At 38.2% G+C, this 23,685-nt stretch overlaps 2 protein-coding genes across 2 annotated transcripts; both read left to right on the top strand.

Annotated features, from left to right (window-relative positions):
- The first annotated feature begins 642 nt into the window (after nucleotides 1-642).
- atl3 (atlastin 3) lies at nucleotides 643-17,260 on the top strand. Its single transcript, XM_081383097.1, has 14 exons — nucleotides 643-900; nucleotides 1,949-2,176; nucleotides 2,369-2,503; nucleotides 5,527-5,631; nucleotides 5,714-5,764; nucleotides 9,678-9,734; nucleotides 10,251-10,343; nucleotides 10,440-10,578; nucleotides 11,343-11,470; nucleotides 11,555-11,611; nucleotides 11,707-11,778; nucleotides 13,456-13,647; nucleotides 13,745-13,984; nucleotides 15,661-17,260. Exons 2-14 carry the CDS (start codon nucleotides 1,973-1,975, stop codon nucleotides 15,727-15,729), a joined length of 1,542 nt encoding a protein of 513 aa, XP_081239223.1. The 5' UTR covers nucleotides 643-900; nucleotides 1,949-1,972; the 3' UTR covers nucleotides 15,730-17,260.
- An 851-nt stretch (nucleotides 17,261-18,111) lies between these two features.
- On the top strand, nucleotides 18,112-23,488 carry cfl1 (cofilin 1). Its single transcript, XM_081383405.1, has 4 exons — nucleotides 18,112-18,338; nucleotides 21,194-21,492; nucleotides 21,752-21,828; nucleotides 21,932-23,488. The coding sequence occupies exons 1-4, from the start codon at nucleotides 18,336-18,338 to the stop codon at nucleotides 22,048-22,050; spliced, it is 498 nt and encodes a 165-aa protein (XP_081239531.1). The 5' UTR covers nucleotides 18,112-18,335; the 3' UTR covers nucleotides 22,051-23,488.
- Nucleotides 23,489-23,685: the final 197 nt, after the last annotated feature.

The raw sequence follows: 23,685 nt of genomic DNA, 5'->3' as shown, positions 1-23,685 counted from the left end.
TAAAAACTGTCCAGATGTGCTTCTGATGTAATAAATGTGCTGCAAAAGTGGGTAGCATTTTTCATATGTATGCAGTCTGGGTAATTATCCTGAGAGGGTGGCTTGGATTTTCAATACACCTTGTATGTGTTCCTTTTAAATGTAATAGTTATATAATCCTAATGGATTGATGTACTGTCAAATGTACATATGAAAAGCAGCAAAGTAAATAAATATAAATGTATATATATTATTTTTTGTTATAGTTTTGCAATATAGAATCAGTTTGAAAGTGCAGGTAAAAATGTCCCTTTAGAAATGTTTAATCATGAACATGTGCTATACAGATTTAGGTTAAGCTCCGCATACCAGCTGTTGTGTAATGTAGGGAATAAGATGTGTTCTTGGTCCTGGCTACTCTATGAAGGCTGCCTTACTAGTATGACTCATTATGAGAAAACTAGACGACACTCCCTAGATGTCTGGCAAAACTTTTTTGACTTTATTGCTTTCCATGTTGGCATGAGCTAACGATTTTAAATGCATTGACATACCAGTAAAACAGGTCTGAATGTGCGTACAATGATGTAATATTAAAGGTAATATTCAATACACTTTTTAATAAAACGGAGTTTTAAGAATTGGTTAAGGCTCAATAATATCGATGTCCTCTGATTGGACCATAAAAACAAACCCCGCCAGTCAAGCGAGTTTTACTCTGGGTCCTCATGGATGTTGTAGTTCTTGTGTGGCCTGTTTACACTTGGAGTGTATGCAAATTGATTACCGTAAAAACTACCTTTCCTGGCAACACGCGCGGTGGGATGTTCTTTGACGGACAAAGTTGTGTTTATTAAAACTGGACGTTCATACTCTGGAACAGAACCCGCGGAAGGTCTGCAGTGAAAAGCGAAGCACAAGGTACCGGAATGAATTGGTTGTTTTTAAAGTCAGTAATATGTAAGCTAGTTCAAGACACTTTTAAGATGGCTGTTTCGTCCGTTTCTCAAATACGTTGTCGCTTTGATTAAGAAACTCCTCAATGTTGGGGCGAGGCGACAGTTACTAACGTTAGCTAGTTTAATATCAGCTAGTTTGATTTTATATCCCAATAATATTCATGCATCCTTTAAGATCTTACCACGTAAACAACTTCTGGTTCATATATGGAAAATATTACATAAAGGGTCTGGAATTCAGCCAGTCTGAACAAGAAGAGGAGGAGGAGGAGGTGTCTGCACTGTTTCAGATTTACTCATAAATGTTTACTATTGTTTGATAGGACCCCGAACACATTTTGTAGCAACACTGGTTGTTTTTATCATATTTGACAGAAGTTGTTTAGTGGCAACTGCCACGTTTCTAATTACTACATGCAAATTGAGCAGTACTGCAATTGTCTAACATATTTTTGTAATTGACAGTCTCGAATGTCTGACATTTTTTGGCAGGTTTTTATGTTCCACACCTCTTTTGACCGGTTCCAGTTGTGAAATTGTATTCCTCAGGATGTGTTGTTCTGCTTGTACACATATTTGTGCACAAACTCTTCCACCAAATGTAAATCTCATTGGCTTTGTGTAAATTTGTGTATTTCTTAAGATGTTTCCACAGCAGTGTTGATTGTTCTTGTTATTTGCCCATGAGTGAAAGCAGTCAGAATGATTGAAACAATAAGTCACATTCAAGCTGACGAATCAGTCAATGGAGAAGAGCATGCTTGAACCTTTTAACTGGCTTGCCACATCGCAATTTCCCAACAAACCCTGCTTTGCTGGCCAACAGGGCCTGTACTGTCTCAATAATGCCTTCCAGAAATGGATTTAATACACTCTCTCTTTGATATGTCCAAACAGATATTAACAGCTAGCTTTAAAGGTCGAAACAAATAGTCATGCACTCACATATGAATGTGTGCCCTTATTGTATTGCTGGTATTAAGCTGAAACATATTTATTGTCGCCCACAGAAAGCCTGTGATATAGGACAGAGGATGCGGGGTGAACCGGGGCCAGTTCAAATTGTGACAGTCAACAAGGAGGATCACTCCTTTGACCTGGATACAGATGCTCTCAGTCGAATTCTGTTGGCGCCTGAGGTTCGAGATAAGGAAGTTGTGGTGGTGTCTGTCGCTGGAGCCTTCCGAAAAGGGAAAAGTTTCATTTTGGATTTCATGCTCCGATACATGTATAGGAAGGTCAGAAAGAAAGCCAACGCATTCAATATTTAGATCATGTAATGCTGCACATAATTTTATATTAAGGCAAAAATCTGCCCAGATAGGATGTTTTAGGATGTTAGATTCCAAGATCATTGGCTCCCTCTAGGTGTGCTGCTCTTGAACAGGTTCCTACAATATATTCACCTCTCCTAATTTTGTCCCCTGCAGCCTGGTCAGGACTGGCTTGGGCAGGAAAATGATCCCCTGACAGGTTTCTCCTGGAGAGGAGGCTCCGAACCAGAGACCACCGGCATCCATCTGTGGAGTGAAGTTTTCATTGTGCGGAAGAAGGATGGAAGTGAGGTAACAAGCACTCAACAGCAGCCAGCGCACTGCGGTCATGTGGTGTTATTAAGAACTAAATACCAGAAACTATTTATACACTAATAACTGCATACACTATTCGTATTTATTCACGCATTTGAACTTCTCACAAAAACGTTCTGCCTAATTGTGCCACATGAATTTGTTCGCAACCTCATTCTAATGTAGTTGAATTCGAAATATTCTAAATGAGCGACCACGTGCCGGAGGTAAGTAATATATATACAGTATATTATAATGTACATAAGACCTATTTCTGTTTAGAATTTCATCTTAACGTGTTTAAAAGGCCACCAAGTGTATGTGTGTTTTAGATGTTCCTACATTTTTTCATAGACTTAGACTTTCATAGAATACATTTTAGAATGAAAGTTATTGATGAATCATGATTTGTTCGAAAAAACAAACAAACATCTGTACGCAGATTTCACGCACTGATTTATGCGTACGCATGCTTAGTGAATGAGACCCAATGATTTTTATAATTGTGTTAAAGGGGTGGTTTACTGCTTTTTTTCTTTGCATGATTGTGTTTATGGGGTGCAATATAACATGTCTTCTTGTTTTTGTTTTTGTTTTAAGTCTTATTTTTCATAAATTTCACCTTTATTGTAAGCCGCTTTCTCCTCTGTCATTTGAACGACCGGTTGACTTCCTGATTCTATGAAAACACTCCCTCGGAAACAGGCAATGGGCTCAGATTGGTTAGTTGGGCCAGTGTGTTGTAATTGGCTAAACTGCGTACTGCACGTTGTCCGGAAACTTCACGCCCATTACCTTTACGGGCGAAAGTTGCATGTGCTCCGGTCAAATGTAAATAATGGTGTCAATACTGCCGTAACAGTTCGAGCCAGAATCAGACCCAGAAAGCGGCAATGAAGAGAGTCAAGCAACCTCCGCAAACACAGCTCTTACAAAACGTTTCTGAATGGTACATTTTTTATTATTATTATTCTATTCTATTCTATTCTACTTTTATTATATAAGAATTTCGATACACTGTTACTTGAAAATGCTACTGCTGCTTGTTAGCTTTTGAGATATGGTTTTCTCCTGATTAAACATTTAATATAACTGAATAAATGACTGAGTAATACCGTTTTTAAAGTTATTGTTTTAACTTCAGCAGCTGACGTTTGTGTGTTGCGATTACATATATATTTTTTTTAACTTTATACACGTTTGTCTTATACATACAAAATAGCATCGAACTAACTGGCTATAAACAAACAGCGTTAGCATTGGTTTACGTTCTTGATCAAATCGAAAAATTACGTCATAAAGTATAGGCTACATGGAAAAATACATTTACAAAATTAGTAGCCCACATAATTACAAATTCAGGTCCAAAATGTTTGTACGCGTTTGTAGTTTTAGTAGTTTGTGGCTACTACAGCCAGCGCTGGCATTTGTTTACGTCCTTGATAAAACTAAAACATTACGTCTGAAATTATACATGCAAATACATTTAAAATTATTAAGTCTTACTTACAGGTTGTGGCCCAACAACTGTTGCCTCTGGTTTTAAAGTTGGAACTGCTTTATGTTTTAGTAACATTTTCTTGTTGAATCCGGCATTGAATTCGTGGAGATTCTGGAAGCTGTCTTCCGTAAAATGCGCAGCACAGAGAGCTAAATTACGATTGTAATTTTCAGGAACATAATCAAACATAAATTTTAGCCATTGTTGACGAACTACAGCGTCCGTATGAAGCCCGAACACAGAAGACCTGGCAGCTGGGTGAAAATAACACACTTTCGACGGCATGGCTACAGCTCTCCACTATAACTCATCCTCTTCGACAAAGCCGCAGAAATATGGCCATGCCCCCTTTTTTGCATGGGTTAGTTACGTATAAAACCCGGGAAGTATCTCGTTGTAGTCCCATTCGAGTCGTTTTTGTAGGCATTAAACTTCCTGATTTTTAAAAGACAATATCTCTGCTTATGTTGAACTTTCAGCACAGCAACTTTGCAGATACTGTTCATGCACCAACAGCAACATTACACAGTATTTAAAATGAAAAAAGTGAAATCACAATCAACCACCCCTTTAATTTTTTAATCTGAGTTTCGCTTATGCAGAGGGAACACTGCAGTCAATTAGATTTGCGAACGAAGTCAGTGAAAGAGAAATAATGCATTAAAATGTTGTTTCTATTTGTATCTGTATATTTAAAATCTGCCTCTACTTTGTTGTCCATTGCTGGTTGCACAAAACAAACTTGCAGCATGACTAGTCTAGTCCGATTTGTGTTTGAATGATTCCAAGCTGGGTTTTTTTTTTTTATTAATCATTCAAAAACCATTTCACTCAGTAATCAGCTTGGGCAGTTACTGAATTTACATCTGAATGACTTATTTAACTGCAAATTATTACTTTTGGTCATATCTGCATCAAAAGAAATCAAAATTGTTGTGGCGTTAGGTTATTTTTAAGGCTTGCGAGATCAGTGTTACTAACTGGTTCTTTATATGACAATGTGTAGTTTTAACTTTTGTTAGGAACTTTATGATTTTGTTGTAATACATGGAACTTTTTTTAAATATTACCAAAAATAGTTGGATCAATTATTTGTTGCTTTCTTAGATATACTGAAAATCATTAAGTGGAATTCACCACAATTCCTGTCATTAGTGGTCTTGCATGTTTGAGATAAATGGGGTGAATGAAGAAATGAGATTGAATGAAGAACTAAATGACTAGCATTAGTCAGTTTCAGTTCCCTAGATATTTATTATGACGCCGGTTGCATTATGAACTTTATTACTGCCTGAAATCTTAAGTGGTTTTTGTTCAGCAATCTGTACTTGCACAAGCCCTGAAATCAGATTCATAGTAAGTTTGTGGTCATTTCCTGTCAAGATTTTATCGTCAGTGATGCTTAATGCGTAATGTTTTAAAAAAGCGTCAAAACACAATTTGATCACTTCCGGTCACTTGCTCTCTTGAGTTTGGAGAACCTTAGTACTAAAATGGAGCATTTTGTTCTTCTCTGTAGGTTGCAGTGCTTTTAATGGACACACAAGGAGCTTTTGATTATCAGTCCACAGTGAGAGATTGCGCCACCATCTTTGCCCTCAGCACCATGACCAGTTCTATCCAGGTTTCCACATTGCATCTTAACAATTTTGCCACATATGACTGGAAATGTGTCATAATTATAATTACTTTTTTTCTTCCTCTAGATTTATAACCTGTCACAAAATATTCAGGAAGATGATCTACAGCAACTTCAGGTTAGTCAAGTCACAACTAGCCAACTGTTTTGTCTTGAGACTGTCCTGCATTTTCGATGTGGAAAACATTGTCTTGATTACACCACAGAGCACTTAATGGGTTAAAATCAGGGTTTCTGCGAGTCTTAAAGTCTTAAGTCATCCATACACAAATTAAGGCCTTAAAAGGTCTTAAATCAGAGCAGAAAGTCTTAAATTCATAAAGTCATGGCATTAAATGTTTCATGCACTGCAAAAAATGAATATTTTCCTATTTTTGTCCTGTTTTCCAATACAAATATCTAAAAACATCTTTAAATCAAGATACATTTACTTGAGATGCAAATGTAAAAAGTCATTTATTTAGAATAGAAATCTTTTGTAACTAGTGCTGTCAATCGATTAAAAAACATTTTACATTTTTCTGTAATTAATCATGATTAATTGCACCTAACATTAACGTGTAATATATATTTATATTGTAACAGCTTCACATTTTTATCTCCAAATTAATGTAGAAACAACATAAAGACAGTAGCCTATATTTTAAATATTTGTTTAATGATATCTTTTTATGAAAAAGGTTAGTATCATCGATACCAATACTGCTACTGTTGTTTCTTCAATATTAGCCATTAATTATAGCCATTCAGCATTACAGTATAATTAAAAGGTAAACATTTTAACATTTATTTGACTTACAACAATCTTCTCATAAACTCATTGTAATAAACGTCACTTACCTGTGCTCTTCAATATATCAGGGCTCATTTTTGTCTATTGGCCCAGTTCAGATTTTTACTTGCCCTGTCAAAATGCACAAAACGTTATTGGTTTCATTGTTTTTTGACCCATGTAACCTTGTAAACAGTGCTTTAAGATTTTTAGGTCGGTCTAACAGGTAGGATATATACAGAAATTGAATAAAGTTATCAAACACTTCAGTCTTCACTGTACAAATTATAAATTAAATATAGATTAATACTAATTAAAGCTACAAAAGTGAAGAATATTGAGTGATTTTCCGTAATGACAGACATTAGCATCGGTTTGTTAGGCTGCTGTCACTTTAAGACATGACGTGGATCTGACACGCATCCCATTTTCTCCCAGCTCTTTACGTTCATTTAAAGGTCCCGTTCTTCGTGATCCCATGTTTCAAACTTTAGTTAGTGTGTAATGTTGCTGTTAGAGTATAAATAATATCTGTAAAATTATAAAGCTCAAAGTTCAATGCCAAGCGAGATATTTTATTTAACAGAAGTTGACTACATCGAACGGCCCGTTTGGACTACATCCCTCTACTTCCTTCTTTAATGACGTCAGTAGAACAGTTTTTTGACTAACCTCCGCCCACAGGAATGCTCCCTCAACTCTACCGAAATTCGTTTATGTACTTGCGCCCTTCTAATAACTTGCTGTGTTTACTCAGCTCTTACGGTGATTTTCTGAAGTAAAACTGACGCTTCATCTTTTGTGTGATGTACAATAAACTTTATTAAACTCATCAGTATATGTTTGATCATCATTCAGACAGCAGACTTGTAGGCTATCATACCTGCCAACCTGTACGCATTTTGCGTAGCGGATACGCATTTTGACATCAAAGTACGCTGGTACGATTTGTTAGTCTAAACTACGCAAAAACCTGGTGACGCCTCTGCACGCGCAGTCCTCAAATCAAGCAACAGCAAAAGAAGAGTTCGACCAATCATAGCGCTGGATTCATTCCCCAAATAGCAAGCGGGGATGATTGACAGATGCGTAAGGCCTATCATTAAAAAGAGACTGAAAATCGACACCAATAAAGAATCCCGCTCGATCCGCCTTCCACTCCCGCGGCCGCAGTCTGGCTGATGTCATAAGCGAGGACAGTAACGTTACAGTAGTCACTGTACATCTGACTCCTGAAGGTAAACGGGCTGGGCTGGGCTCGATGTGGAAAGTTGAAATATTGTACTGAGTTAACCTAATCCTATGGATTCGATGATCACACGGATCGCATGGATTATCTTAAAATACTCCGTTCTTCATGGTCACTCAGAAAAAGAGGAAGACCTCATTCAGTCACGCAAATAATAAAATGCTCAAGAAACACTGAACAATAAATCTTAATAAACTTGAAACCGCTATGGCTTCGTGATTATGAAAGTGATGTGATCATTTGTGGATTACGGATAGCGCGAGTCTGGAGAAACAGGCGTTTATTAATTAATTCTCAGTGCTAAGAAACGTAGCCTTCATGTGTTACGTTATTGTGTTAATAATAACTAAAGTACCTAATTATGTTACATATTTGTTTTGTATGAAAACTAGCGTGTTAGTTATGGATTTAAAAAGTACCGTTGTATCAGTGCTGCGCGAGCTCTCTCACAAACACGGACGCGCGCACAGAGAGAAGATTGTAAAATTAAATTTGACGGGTTAAGTTTAAATTTTGTTCTTGCTTGTTTTTGTTTTTGTTTTGTTTTCTGTGAAAATGCCAGAAAGCATTTTGTATTATCCATCCTTGTTTTTAAAAGTCGTTAAATGACGAACGTTTTACTGTTAACAGCCCTTATATGTCGGATTCGTCTAACTTACCGGTATACTTGACATTCTTTTTAGAATAAGTGATTCGTTATGCAATTATTGGACTCCTGTCTATTCATTGTCAACTGTTTTCTATAAATATGTTTTGGCTAACATTTATTCAGCTAATGCGTGTCCTGTTTAAAATGTGCAATGTTTAAATGCAAAGACAGCACGTCACAAATAGAAGCCCTTTTCCCTGTGGTATTTAGTATCATATTTGGATATTGAAATAATAAATTAACTAGCCTATCTTAATTGTTTTTTTTTTTGTTTTTGTTTTTTTACAGTTTTATAGTGGTTTCTTAATTTTAGACTAGTTGTCCAGCACACATTTTATGCAATGCAATATAATGCATGTGTGTCGTCGTCCCCCCCCCCCGTTGCCGTCCACCACCCCTCGCCCCCCCCCCCCCCCCCCCCCGTCGCCGTCGGTACGCAAAAAATAATTTCAAGGTTGGCAGGTATGGGCTATTAATAAATAATGGATACATACAAGTAGATGACAAATACGTTATAATAACCGTAATTAAACTACTAAACTATACCTGTTTCATCTCTATACAGCACTCTGACTCTGTAGGCATTATTGTCCGAATCGAAGTGAACACCGTTACTGAGAGTTTCTGATATTATCATCATTCCGTGAGATGAAATTGTCCTGAGAGACTGAGCGCGAGCTCATGAAGCTCCGCCCCCCTGGGTCATCCAGCAGCAGCTCATTTGCATTTAAAGGGCACACACTAAAACAGCGCGTTTTTCTGAGCCCCAAAAAATGACAATTTAAACTTGCTGTAAAAAATGATCTGTTGGGTATTTTGAGCTGAAACTTCACATACACACTCTGGGGACATCAGAGACTTATTTTACAATAAAAGGGGCATAATGCGGGACCTTTAAGACTTCATTAAACTCATTTAACACTAACACTTTCGAGGATACGCAAAAAAAGCCATTTTGGTATAATTTTGTGAGTTCTTGTCCGTTCAAGCACTGTCTGAAGCAGCTTTCTGTGCGCACGAGTGTGTGTGTGTGTCACACAGACAGGAGATTCAGACGCGCGCCAGTTCTGCACTGCGTTCTCTGTTGTTTTTTATCGTGCTTGAATGATTTAAAAGCATTTGCATAAATAACAGCGTGATCCTATGTAATTCTAGCCAAAGGATGATGGGGGAAAAAACAGATGCTGTGTTAATTGCGTTAAATATTTTTAATGCTTTAAACTGAAAAGCCCATCTGTTCTGATGCATCTCTGTTCTTAACCTTACAGACCATTCAGTATATCACAGTCATTAGTCATTTTTGTTTAATGGTTTTTTCAAACTTTTTTTATTACACCTGTCATTTTTTTGTGTTTGTGTAGCTGTTTACAGAGTACGGCCGACTTGCAATGGACGAAATCTTTCTGAAACCTTTTCAGGTATGAACACACCTTTCTGATACTGACATTGTAGTAATCTCTGTTAGTTTAGATGTGTTTGTGTCTGTGTGTACCTGTAGTGATGCATGCCTTCTGTGCTCACATTTGTATTTCAAATTTGTGTTTTTTTTTTTTGCTTGGCACTCATTTAACTTTGTGAGCAGAATAACCACAGGACCTAAAAAGACCTCTGGTGACACTGTATTAAAATTATGGTATCAGATGCCAATATCATGGTATTCGAAATATTAAATTGAATGATTATCATAATTACATCCCATTGTATTTATATCCGTACCAAGATTCTTCAGAGAATACAGTGGTAGTACCGTGGTACCTATCCAAAATGACTGCATAAATATGAAACCATGGACAACAATATCTTGAGAGCTCAGGACAGATGAATAACTTGAAACTTGAAGCTGCTTATCAGAGTGCATCTAGACAGACATGTCTGTGCTTGTGCGTTTTATTGTGTGTTTCCTTAATTTCAGTGCAACTCTTTCTTGCCCACAGTCGCTTATGTTCCTGGTCAGAGACTGGAGTTTCCCATACGAGTATACATTTGGGTTTAAGGGAGGAAGCAGTTTCTTGGACAAACGTCTTCAAGTATGTGACTAAGAATGACTTAAGGTTCACTATTTGTTCAGTTGTGTGTTTGTCTTCAGTGATCTCTCTCTTGTGTGTTTGTGTGGTGATGTTCAGGTGAAGCAGTCTCAGCATGAGGAGCTTCAGACAGTGAGAGAGCACATTCACTCCTGTTTCACCTCCATTTCCTGTTTTCTCTTACCACACCCTGGCCTGAAGGTGGCAACAAGCCCTGCATTCAGGGGACAGCTGTGTGGTATTAGACTTCATTCATGTTTTATTACTCACACTAAACACTCTACCTAGAGATGGGCACAAGTACCGGAGCATTTGATGCTGTCAGCAAAGATTCAACTTGGAAGCACAATAATTGTCTTTTAACTTCGAAACATTTTTACAACAATTTTGTGATTGGTTACAGTACGTTTTTACAGTAATTTGTATTCAGATTGGTTTGACAAATTATTAGAGATGCTTAAATACAGTGTGGTGGGATGCAACATACACCCACAATTTAAAAGTTGGGTTACGGACCCCCAAATTTGTTTCATTTATCTGTTTGGACAAAAAAGTGCCCATTCCTAATTCTGCTGTTACATATCCACACAAAAATGACATGCACAACCATTCAAACGTTTGGGGTCGAGAGGATATTTTGTAATGCTTCAACGTTTTATGCCAACCAAGGCTGCATCTACTTGATCAAAATACAGTATTATTAACATTTAAAATAACATTTATAAATCATTCTATGCTGAACTTTTGATTCACTTTTGATCGGTTTAATCCATCGTTCCCAAATTAAAATATCAGGCAGAAAAAAATCTTACTGACCCCAAACCGTAGTAAAGTAGTGTATATTTGTCAACACTCCATTTACTGATATTTGCCTATCTCATTGTGTGTGTTACTGTGTTTCATTTGCATTTTCAGAGCCTCATTTTATACTGGCATGTTTGTTATTTGTTGTGTTTACATGTACTAACTCTCTTTAACAATCACTCCATCTTCGATTCTTAGATGTGGCTCCAGAGTTTAAGGAACAGTTGCGTGAACTCATTCCCAACCTGCTCAAGACTGACGATCTGGCTGTGAAAGAGATCAATGGTAATAAGGTGACCTGCAGAGGCCTGCTGGAGTTCTTTAAAGTGAGCACACAACTGGCTTATAAACATCTTGGTCCATATTTGGTTGAACAGAATTTTTCATGAGTTTTGTTTGTAATTTTTTAGGCATATATTAAGATATATCAGGGAGAAGACCTTCCACAACCTAAATCCATGCTAGAGGTAACATAATATAGTTTTACTAATATTTGGTATTTATTTGGTATTGCTTTATCACAAGATTTCATGGTTTTGATGTAATGTTTTGACTCATTCAGGCTACAGCAGAGGCCAATAACCTTGCGGCGGTGGCGGCAGCCAAAGACCAGTACTACAAGAATATGGAGAAGGTATGTTACCTGGAATGTGTTAAACTCCTGTTATGTGTACAATAATTGCAGTCCCTCCCAAAAGGTCAATGCACAATGCAACTGCTGAATATGTTTTGTCCCGTGAAAATCACGAATCATTCACGTTCAATAACTTTCACCTTAGTATAAGATCTGTGTTTTGGATTCAATAAGATTTTCCTACAAATTCTGAGAAATAATCAAATGTCTTAAATAATAAGCAAGAGACAGATAAATTATGCCACTGCTCGCTTGTCACTTTCATTTTGTTTTACTTGGTTAAGGCTCGGTGTCATTCTCACAAATAGGGTAAACATGGGGCAAGATGCCCCCCTTAAGAACAATGTGGATTTACTTTTAAACTGTAACACATGGTATAAGTTTAGCATGTTCAGGATGATTATGCATCGGTCAGTGTTATTATAGGAAAGAAATAGAAACATTTGCTAATTTAGTTGTTACAGCACAAAATGTCAAATATCAAATACCCCTTCCTGGGGTAAGAAGCCAGATAAACCTTTACAGAATGTATAAATTACTTTTAATATATAATTATTATTATTAATATTTATACTGTATATGTTTTAAATTATCATTAATTTAAAATACTAAATCAACTTCTATTTACCTTCCCCAAGGGTCCCATTTTATCTTTTTTATCTATAAACATGAATGTGTCCACAAATCCCTCATTAACAAATAGACACAAAAAAATTGATAAATTAACCTCAAGACTGTTTTCGGCTGACTGAAATCACAAATGTTGATATTCAAATGACAAATTAAAAAATTGCACAGCCGTTCATCAAAAGCCATCTAACACCGTGTCCTAACTACACGTGCCGCGACACGCGATAAAAGGTATCTTTTCCATGTTAATCAGAGTTTTTGTCCTAACCAGGCGCGACGGCGACACACGACGATTCTAATTTAGAAACGGTTCTATTTTTCTGCGACGTCGCGCTGGAACATCAAACACAAAGTGTGGCGATGATAATCTAAGGCAGTGGTTCTCAATCCTGGTCCTGGGGACCCACAACTCTGCACATTTTTATATGTCTCCTTTATCTGACACACCCAGTTCAGTTCAGAGCTCTTTCCTAACGAGATGATGATCTGAATCAGGTGTGTTAAATGAGGGAGATATACAAACTGTGCAGAGCTGTGGGTCCCCAGGACCAGGATTGAGAACCACTAATCTAAGGTACTGTTTATGTGATTTATTTAATGTTTAAAGCGTGTTATGTGACTTGGAATATCATTTAGTGCTTGAAATTAAACGAATGGAAACATGAACGTTCAAACTGTGAACAAACAAGTGTATTATTTGACAAAGATTGTTATAGTAACTCAGTAGCCTATGTATTTTTTAAATGGTGTAATATTTGTGAATTTGATTAGCTACTTATCCATTTTCTTGCAAGTGCCGTCAAGTTTACTCTCTAGTGCTGCGAGACTCCGCCCACACGCTGTTCTGATTGGCTGTGATTTTTGATTGACGTTGTGGCGTCTCAGTCGCGTCGCATCTAATGTGGACCGACACACTCCCTGTCGCTGGAATTGTATCGTGTCGCGTGTAGTTAGGACGCGGTGTTAGACATTCTGTGCTTATATAAAAGGGTAAATGGATATTATGTCCTTTTATTTCTTTTTTTATAAATTCCCTCTCACTGTTAGGTATGTGGTGGAGATCTGCCTTATGTGGCTCCTGACTCACTGGAGGAAAAGCACCGCTTCTTCCTGCAGGAGGCCCTTCAGCTTTTCTCCGGCACTAAGAAGATGGGTGGGCGGGATTTCTGTCACCGATACCAGGAACAGTTGGAAACGGAGCTGAAGGAGCAGTGGGAGTCCTTAAGAAAGCACAATGAGGTAACGGCAGCATTGTGAAAAAGAATCAAAAGAATTAATGTGAGAAAAATATTTAGAGGATTTTATTAATTTCTTTTTGTACTCTTGTTCCTCTCAGTCCAAGAATGTTTTCAGTGCTTTCCGGACACCTGCAGTGCTGTTTGTCCTGATCTGCCTCCTGTATGTGCTGTCAGGAATTTTGCACTTCATTGGCCTGGAAACTATTTCCTTTGCATGTGACTGTGTAGTTGGTCTAGCCATGATTGCGATGCTGACCTGGGCCTGTATCCGGTACTCTGGCCAGTACAGAGAAGTAGGCACAGCCATAGACCAAGCTGCTGGAGTAATACTAGAGCAGGTAAATATATTCCTTTGATAAATGTTTTTATTTAAAGGTGAAGCATGTCGTTTCTGCGACACTAGTGGCACCTAGCAGAATCACAAAAGCATATTTTCAAACAACCTTGCAAATGTCCCCTTGCGCATCATGTCTCCCCCAACTCAAACATCACAATCACAGCTTTTACGGGTGCTTGTGAAGGCATGTCTCAACAGGTAAATGTAGCTACATTCAATAAAAGGTCCAAAATATTAGGAATACTTTTAGCAGTGTTGGTGTGTGTCATTGAGTTGTCTAATAACACTGTCTTGAGCGAATGTTAACGTCTCACCTATAATAAACCCATGCAACATATCTGCACAGGGCGCATTTTTGACTTGAGGCTTTCTACGCTGGACACATCTAAATAAACATTATATACGGTTACATTTGTCTTAAAGGGTTAGTGCACCCAAAAATGAAAATTCTGTCATTAATTACTCACCCTCATGTCGTTCCAAACCAGTAAGACCTTCGTTCATCTTCGGAATACAAATGAAGATATTTTTTGTAAAATCCAAGAGTTTTCTTTACTACCTTTCTGGGTAATTACATTGCAGTCTTTGTGGGGTCAGAAAGCTCTCTTAATTTTTATTCCAAAGATTGTTTGTAACGGCATGAGGGTGAGTAATTAATTACAGAATCTACTTTTTGGGGTGAACTATCCCTTTAAGAGTTTAATACCTGTTTAATCTTTGAAGGTCTTAATGCAGAAAAAAAAGCCTGCTACAGAAGCCACGCCCCTAACTCTCGCTATAGGTCAGTGTTGCCAGACGTACGATAGTTATCGTATTTGTACGATAATTTTGACCTATGTACGATCAATAATGAAAAAAATCCCATAATGTACGATAATTTCAGAATTGTGTGACACTTCAAATGATGTTCGTTGTAATCATAGGGCTTCTATACTTATTGATCTAGTTGTGGATTCTACGTCTACCGTGAGAAGAACGTGAACGTGGTGTTACGCACGTCTTCCGTCTCATCTCACGTTATGTCTTCTCGGCCAATCATCATGGAGAATGACTCTCATGAGCACAAGTTAATGTTCTTTTTGTATATTGTATACAAAGTTGGATATCATTAACATGTCATCTCTATGTTTTGCAAGAAGAAAAAAGTAAAAAAAAAGTTAACGTTCCTTCCACGTTAGGTCAGTTTTTTCCAAGCTGAGGTCGATATTTTAGCAATAAAGTCATTTTCATGTCGTTTCAAAAAAGGACAGCACGCCAAATACGCATTAAACTTTACCCCCTCTAATTGTATGTAAGTGTGAACTCGTGAAATAGCTGTATTCTGTACGTTTGACTCGTGTACGATAATTTTCTCCCAAATACGATAATTTTGAGCTTCTGGTATGATACTTGGACATTTCCAATCTGGCAACACTGCTATAGGTTGAGCTGGTAAGAGATTGACAGATCTAAGCAGACCGCTCTGTGTATGGTGCCTGGTAGGCTCAATATTTACACTTTTGTGGGAGATAAACCCATGAATGACAATACTAATAATAGTCAATGAACAATTATCTTGATTAGGAGAATGTATTTTAACATAAAAATCTTACATTCTTCACCTCAAAAAAATGTCCCTAATGGTTAGGAATTTGTAATTCTGAAGTGTTTTTTTTTTTTCTCCATTTTTTTTTCCAGGCTACAGATGTGGTAAACAAGACAAGAAGCCATGGTCAGGTGGCTGCACAACATAAGAAGACTAGATAGCTTCTCAATCAAACCGAAGATGCCAGAACAAGATGTAAATTGCACAGACGCGACCAATGATATGATACCAAATATCGCAGATCTCCGAATATAGCACTTAAATCTCTCCTTATAATGCAGGTTGACTGATTTTTTGCAAGATGTCTTAAACCAGATTTTTAAATATCAACACAAATATGAATATAAACCAAATATCACAAACCAGCAGTTTTTCAGGGACAATTATGTAAATTGCAAACTAATTATGTATTTAGCACAAGGGCTAAACTCTCCACAGAGCTGCATTGATACGTTTACAGTTGTTCACTCCTGTACAGCCAAATACATCCTCCATAGCAGGTCAGGGTCGTGTAACTTTTGGATTGCACTTGCATTGCGCTCTGTAGACACGTTGTTGGTTTGTTGTCTTTAGCCATGAATATCTTTGCACATGAACTGCCATTATTTCATTAAGGCTTGAGCTTGATGTGATGTTTAGTATTAAAAGTGTAAGTACTCTATATTATGTGATCTTTGCAAGACCTTTGTTTTATTATCTCTGTACCAAATTGTGGCCTTTCTGTGCATTCCATCTCTCCATCTTGTATACATCCATTTATGAATTCTATGATAAATCCTGTCAATAAGTTTGTTTTACTTTGTTTCATCGGGGTAACAAACATATTGTATTCCATTCCAATTATCTCGAGTGCTCGATTGGTCCTGTACACCCCTTTTTAACTGCTGGCATGTTTTTGGGTGTTCAAAACCATCCTGACACTTTAAGTTGGACTGATAGTATTGATAGAAAAGCCAATATTAACTATTAAAAAATGCCTTGAGGAAAGCTCGGTCATTGTGCACTATTCTGTAATCATGTTCATATTTGCATATCATATTAGTAAACACCTGATTTGATTCTGTTTTTTAGTGGTTTGAGCACTGTTGCGTCTTACTTTAATTTCGTTTTCATTTTTGTCATATGACATTCTTCTTTCATGTATGATGTGGCAGTGAAAGAGTATACCTGGAGAATTCAGTTTCCAGATTTTTACAGACAATGACAATGTGTTTGCCCCCCAAGGCATGTCTGTAATGTGTCTTTGTGGCATTGTTCTTTGTTGCATTCCACCAGAGCCTCGGTTGTGGGGTTTTGAATGTGTCCTGTGACCTCTTCACATTCATAGACTGTAAAAAAATGGACCTGTCTAAACTGACCTACTAGGGATCATTCTATGTCCCTGTTTATACTTTATACTGTTACATACACTTTACATATATAAACCCCAAAAATAAAGATTTAAGCATGCAATGCACTCATGGGTCTTGTTTGTATTCAGATGGAAGCAGAAATGTCAATTTTGTACACTAGGTGTCAGCATTGATTTGAACTGTGAGAACATCTCAGTGAGGACCGTAAGCATTCATTCATGGACACGTTTTGAACAGCCGTTAATTTGCAAGAGTCTACGAATGAGCAAAAGCGAGTAAATGGAACTATTAACTATTATGGTTGATTGCAAACTGAAGATAATAAATTATATTCTGTGTTATTTGGTCTGCGAGATATGTTCTTCCCCCTTTGCAGTTTCATTCTTTCTTTGCTGCTGTACACCGCTCCCTCTAGCGCTTACTGTGTGAATTTTTGTCTATAGAAATGAAATGTCCTTGTTTCCTTATATGGCGATCGGAGTCGCGAGCCGCCTGATGTGCGCGGCTTTGGCTGAAGCGCGCTCACGACTGTCACCATTTGCTTCCTTATTTGGAAGCGAGTTAAGCGAACCTTAAAAAGGGGCAGAGACAAGCACAAAGGGTTAGGCTCAGACCACAGCGTGCCCTACGAGCCACTAACGAATATTGCAATCGGTGTAGTATGGTTTCAGTGCAGAATTAGTGGGACCAACAGCGCTTCCCATCATGTCACGTTACAGTAAGGTAGAAAGCGCCATCACAAGAATTTACCAAACCTATTTAAATATTAGATATATTCATGTTTACATTTAAATATAGTAACTAATTAAAAAGGCATGCTAAATATTGAGATTTAATCATTAAGATTAAATAATAATAATTACACACACACACACACACACATATATATATATATAAATATATATTATTCATATGTAAATATATAGGCCTATATGTATATACATAAATATATGCCTATATATATATATATATATATATATATATATATTCATATATAAAAGAGTTGACATACATTTTAGAGTACTGTTAAACATGACACATTATGTGCTATATATTGTATTTATGTTGTAAAATGTAACTGATTTTTTTTAATAACAAATGCTTAATAAAAAGTGCAACTTTAAAATGTACAACCTTGTATAAACGCTTTTCAACGACCATACGTTTGTGCCAATGTACTACTGACAACAGTGAATATATTTTTATGTGTTCTGTTCACGACCATTTGTGTGGAGCCCAAAACTACAGTTCCCATAACACCTCAATAAGCGCGTGACATGGATGCTCGCTCCCATCTGCCTCGCGGCCACGCGCAAAAGGGCGCGCCCGAGCGTTGTATCAAGTGTGAGAGCGAAGGACTGCATCACAGCTCATTCAATTCCTATCCAGACGCCGACTAGCACAGAGAAACAACCATGGTATGTCTATATTTAAATAATAATTATACGATTTACGGCTATTTCCAACGTGTTTGAAGAGTTTAATGACTAGGCTGTGGGCTTTTTAGGGTGAATGAATAATCTGAGAATCAAATCTGTCAATTAACGCCTCCGCCGACTATAGCTGCAGGCTACGTTAAGTGCCGTAAATTGTTAGAAAAACGTTTCCTTGGCTCGTGTGGCAGTGTTCTTTGAGCAGTTTTATTTCTATATATATATAACGTTGCAGTTAATCTCACAGCTCTCGATGTTTTGGTTGTGCGTGGCCTTCAGCGATTCGGATGCGATGAGATTGGCAAAAAATGAGACCCAAAAACTACTGGCGCCATTTCCCCGCTCAGCTTCCTTTATTTCCGTGAGTCGAGGCCCAGGAAAGGCCTCGCTGCTTTTCATTACACTCTACCTACAGGCCCCATCTCTCCACACACCATTAGATCGCACGGCGAAATTAAAAGAGGATGTGTATAAATCAATGTCCGCAAACCGGTGTGTGATTAACTGCGTTTTTCGTTTGCCAGATGAAGCGCTTTCTTGAGTCTGTCCTTTGTCTGAACACGGCCAGAAAACACCATCGCTCACATTTGCCGCACCGGAGAGACTGCGGGCGTGTGTAAAAACGCAGATTATTCCCTGCTGAGGTCGAAGCCCCGCATGTTTATACTCCGCTTTTCGGCTTCGGAACGCGTTAATTTTGCGGATATTTGGAACGCATGCAGGAACACCGCAACCGTGGCCCCACCCTAATTCTTGATGCACAGATGGTGGTGGTTTATTTCTTTGACCGAAAAAAGATACCTCGACTAGGAAAGTGTTTTAGGTCGATTGCAGCTCGGGTTTATATGAAACATTATTAAATATATGCGCTGGGAGGAAGGAAGCCGAGTTTAAGAACCGTTACTTGTGCGTTTGCGTATCGGCAGGCAACGTGTGCACGACTAACGTACACTCTTCCTGGTTGGACGTAACTTTGGGGAATCGTAGCTTATCGGACGTTTTATCTTTGCTCGACGCGTTTGTTTAATTTCCATAATGTATATGCATTTCGTTTTATCGGCATTTTGTCTTTAAGCACATGACGTTTCTTGTCTGTGACGCGCAGTGCTTGTGGATATTTGGTTGAATATGCTTTGCTTGCTTTTTATTATTTATTGCTGCGTCGCTTTCGTCAACTTGTTTCTGTAGACACGGAAGATACTTGAGAAATTGAGAGGAAATTGCGTTCGTGTCGCGTGTAGGCTGAAGGAAATGCCGGTTCCGGTGTGAGCAGTCTCGGTATCCTCGTCACTAGGACAATGTACACGTCATAGGCCACAAACAAAATCTCTTTCTGTGAGAGGCAAGTGAAGACTCGTTATACATCTTTTTTTTTTTTTTACGTACAAGCTCTCTTCATTTAAAGGCCCACGATGTCATTTCCTGTATCTCATTTCTACTGTGGGTTTCACTTCTCAGTGAACGTGGATGATTTACCTGCAGCATTATTGTCCTTGTGCTTTAACTTTGGACTTTTACTCTTTTTATGACACTAGATGACAGATGAGGGCGTGTTTTTTCTTAAGATGCTGGCGGAAGATCTAGAATCTTTGATGACTCGTTCAAAACAAACTTAATGTTTTAATTTTTTTAAGCTTTTGTCTTAAACATTTGTAGATGATTCTTAGATGAGTATCTGAAGGGTATTTTCGCCTGAAACAAGGATCCCACAATCATGGAAAGTATTTATACAGGTTAGTCATAAAAGACTGAAAGTCGTGATTCATTGGTCAAAAGGTGTGGGAATCCTGATTATCCCTTGGGCCTGTAATGCCCTATTTCTTTCATTATTTGTGATTGTTAGGTAATGAGGCATCTTAATGCATTCCTGACACTCACACCTTAAGCAGACCCGGTTTCCACCCGTCAGACATGCGTTTCCTGTAAGTGGGCCACTCAAACATCTACCCCGCAGGGCTCCTGGTTTCCACCTTTTCACATGTCCTAATGTCCTATTCAGAAGCTAGATCTGCACTAGAGAACTGAATGTTCAGGTTTTCTCATTTCTTTGAGATGTTTTATGTTGAATGTTTGGTTATAGCAACGCAGCATTACACTGATCCCTGTTTCTAATGGAAATCAGAGGACTTGAGTAGGTTCATGGGACTGGTGTGACTGAGGCCATTTTGATTTTTCACAGAAGAATCATTGTTTTGCAATCTAAAGCTGTACACCAGATTTGAATGACATGGCTCTCTTATAATTCTCTACGGCCAATTTTATCCACATTTAATGATCCTGCTTTAAATCAGATGCTCAGTATAAATTGAATCAACTCTTATGAGGAAGTGCCCAACCATCCCTCTGTTCAAATGTGTTGGAGGATGTCTGAAGTCGTGTGACCAGGGAAGAATGGTGCCTTGTTCAAACCACCCTTTTTCTTTAACTTGCTATTTAGTTTTTTTTTGGGGAGTAGAAACCACATCACTGCAACAATGGATAATTTGCACCCAGAATGTCATTCAAGTTCTTTTGCCATGACTCTCATTCCACTGCCCTTGAAGTGTGCAGTCCTGTTTCTCCCATGGCTGGGTTTTTTGTTTAGTCACTCGCTTCTGTCTTGTGTTGCAAAACCTGCAGGCCCAGTAGTTTGGATTCAGCCAAATGAGGTCCAAGTATTCAGTTTTGTTAAAAGGGCAGCCCGTCTAACTAGATCAGACAAGACGGTTTGGTGCAAAATCCCATTCATTCACTTCTCGTTTTGCACCCACACATTCATGCATCCTTGCTCATCAGCTCACTCACTTCCCTCTATTCAAACCCATGTGACCTTATCCTGTGTGTGTTTTGTGTTCTCGCAGGCCTCCGGAGTTACAGTGGAAGAGAATGTCTTGACCATCTTCAACGACATGAAGGTTCGCAAGGCTCATAGCAATGAGGAGGAGAAGAGCAAGAGGAAGAAGGCTGTTCTTTTCTGCCTGAGTGAGGATAAGAAGAAAATCGTTATGGAGGAGGGCCAGGAGATCCTGCAGGGAGATGAAGGAGATCCCTACCTCAAGTTTGTCAAGATGCTTCCTCCCAACGACTGTCGCTACGCTCTCTATGATGCCACATATGAGACTAAAGAGACCAAGAAAGAGGACCTGGTCTTCATTTTCTGGTAAGTCTGCGAATGTACTTAGTTTAAACCAGGGGTTCCTAGTCCTGTTTCTGTAGATCTGGCTTTCTGCAGAGTTCAGTTCCAGGCCTGTCTGTAACTTTCAAGTGTTCCTGAAGGTCTTCGTTAGCTGGTTCAGGTGTTTGATTAGGGTTGAAGCTGAACTTAGATCTCCAGTAACCGGATTGGACATCTCTGATGTAGACTTATGTCAAATGCTTGTGTGGGAACAGATGATCTGATCTCTCGTTGTGTTGTCCAGGGCCCCGGAGAATGCCCCACTTAAAAGCAAGATGATCTACGCCAGCTCCAAGGATGCCATCAAGAAGAAGTTTACAGGTAATGCTGTCCATCAAAAAAGGAAAATCAAAATAATGTCCAATTCTAAAATATATAAATGAATGTGAGATCTGAAGCATTTTTGCTCTTTTGTGTTTCACAGGTATCAAGCACGAGTGGCAAGTGAACGGTTTGGATGATATCAAGGACCGAAAGACCCTTGCTGAGAAGCTTGGGGGTTCATCAGTGGTGACTCTCGAGGGGAAGCCTCTGTCCGATTGAGGCTGACACATTTCAGGGGTTAGCCGTTCATTCCGACGTGGGTGGGGCAGGTGGGCCAGCACGACTGTTTGTGGGGCCACGGGGTGGGTTAATGTGGGTGGGGAGGGTTGGGCAAAAGTGACAGTTTCCAAACTCCACACTTGATGAAAGATGTAGGCTGTCATTCCAGTTCACACATACAATGAACAAGAACAAAAACATTAAAGAGAAAAAAAAGATCTTAAAAGACAAAAATGAAGGATGATGATTATAAAAACAAAGTAATATAACTGTAAATGTGTACTGGCAGGTTTTCGTTCTTTCTGAGTTCCATGGGATTGTTGAAAGAAAAGACTGAGACAGCAGCCGTTACAATTCAGCTATACAACATACTCTTTGTTCTTAAGATTTAGGTTTTTTGTTTTTGTTTTGCCAAACATATAGTTCAGTTTTTCTAAGTATGTGTGTTGACTAGGTTAAGTACAAAATTTTCTCCAAAATCACACAACGTTATTGGACCATTCTGGGAACAGTTTACTTGCCCCTTCCCCGCTTTTGTTTTATTTTGAGTTCACATGTTTTAATGATTCCATCTGATTTAAATATTTCAAAAGGTAATTCAAAACCATGGCACTGGTGTCAAGAAATTGTACACATTCCTTCTACCTGTAAAATCTGGGACCTAGTGGGTGAGCGGTCTGTTGATGAATTGGATTGAGTGTATTGACACGTATGAAGTTTAGATGGGGAGCGATATATTTGGGCAGCCTGTGTACAGAGCTTTGATTGATATTGGTCAGTGGATGTTTTGTATCGTCTCCTTATCTCTAATAAAAAAAAAGCACTAAACAACTCTGCTGTTACAACTGGTTTGTTTCTTCATGTTTGGCAAATCATCAGTGTGAAGGCTGGCTTTATTTTAATTTTATTTTTTTGTGATTCACCCCAAGGTGAATCTAATTTTTAAAGTCTTTGAATCTCGAGTTGATCTTTAATATTGGTTTATATTTATATATATGCGCTTACATTTTGTTAATTCTGCATTTGTTGCTCTTTATCAGTGGTGTTCAGCATGGTTTATGCACTGATATATGTGATGGTTGCAAAATTCATAAAGTTCAAATGGATCCAAACAAAGAGACTCTGATTGCTTTGTCATCCTCCATATAGATTTGATGGGTGGCTTGGCTTTTAATAATGTCTTCAGTAGGCTACAAGCCAATAATAAAAATTGCTGATTATATTGAAACCATGATTGCAAATCCATCATGTACAATCATTCAGTATTTGAAGATGGTGGCATGTCAACTGCATTGGATACTATTAATAAACATGCAATTCCATTTAAACAAATCAATTCCATAAGCTAATTGGTTAAATCTCTCTTTTTGAGAAATGGCAGCAATATTGTTTCACTGACAAATTGATATTTGTGGCATAAAGATATTTACCCCTAATGCTCAATATCTTATGCCTGTCATTTTTAGACATTTAGAATAGATACCACATAGAAGAGAGATTTAGATGGGATGACTGACGGGGGAAAAAAGCATTCACCGTATGAACTGGACGTCACATATGTAGAATATAAATGTGGATGAAGCTATTGCCAGTAAACTGCCTGAGGATGGGTATCAGTAATTGAGAACATGCTGA

The sequence above is a fragment of the Scardinius erythrophthalmus genome (assembly GCF_964197995.2).
Source record: "Scardinius erythrophthalmus genome assembly, chromosome: 13".
Taxonomy (NCBI): domain Eukaryota; kingdom Metazoa; phylum Chordata; class Actinopteri; order Cypriniformes; family Leuciscidae; genus Scardinius; species Scardinius erythrophthalmus.
The sequence above is the reverse complement of the archived record's forward strand: the minus strand, read 5'-3'. Positions and strand labels throughout refer to the sequence as shown.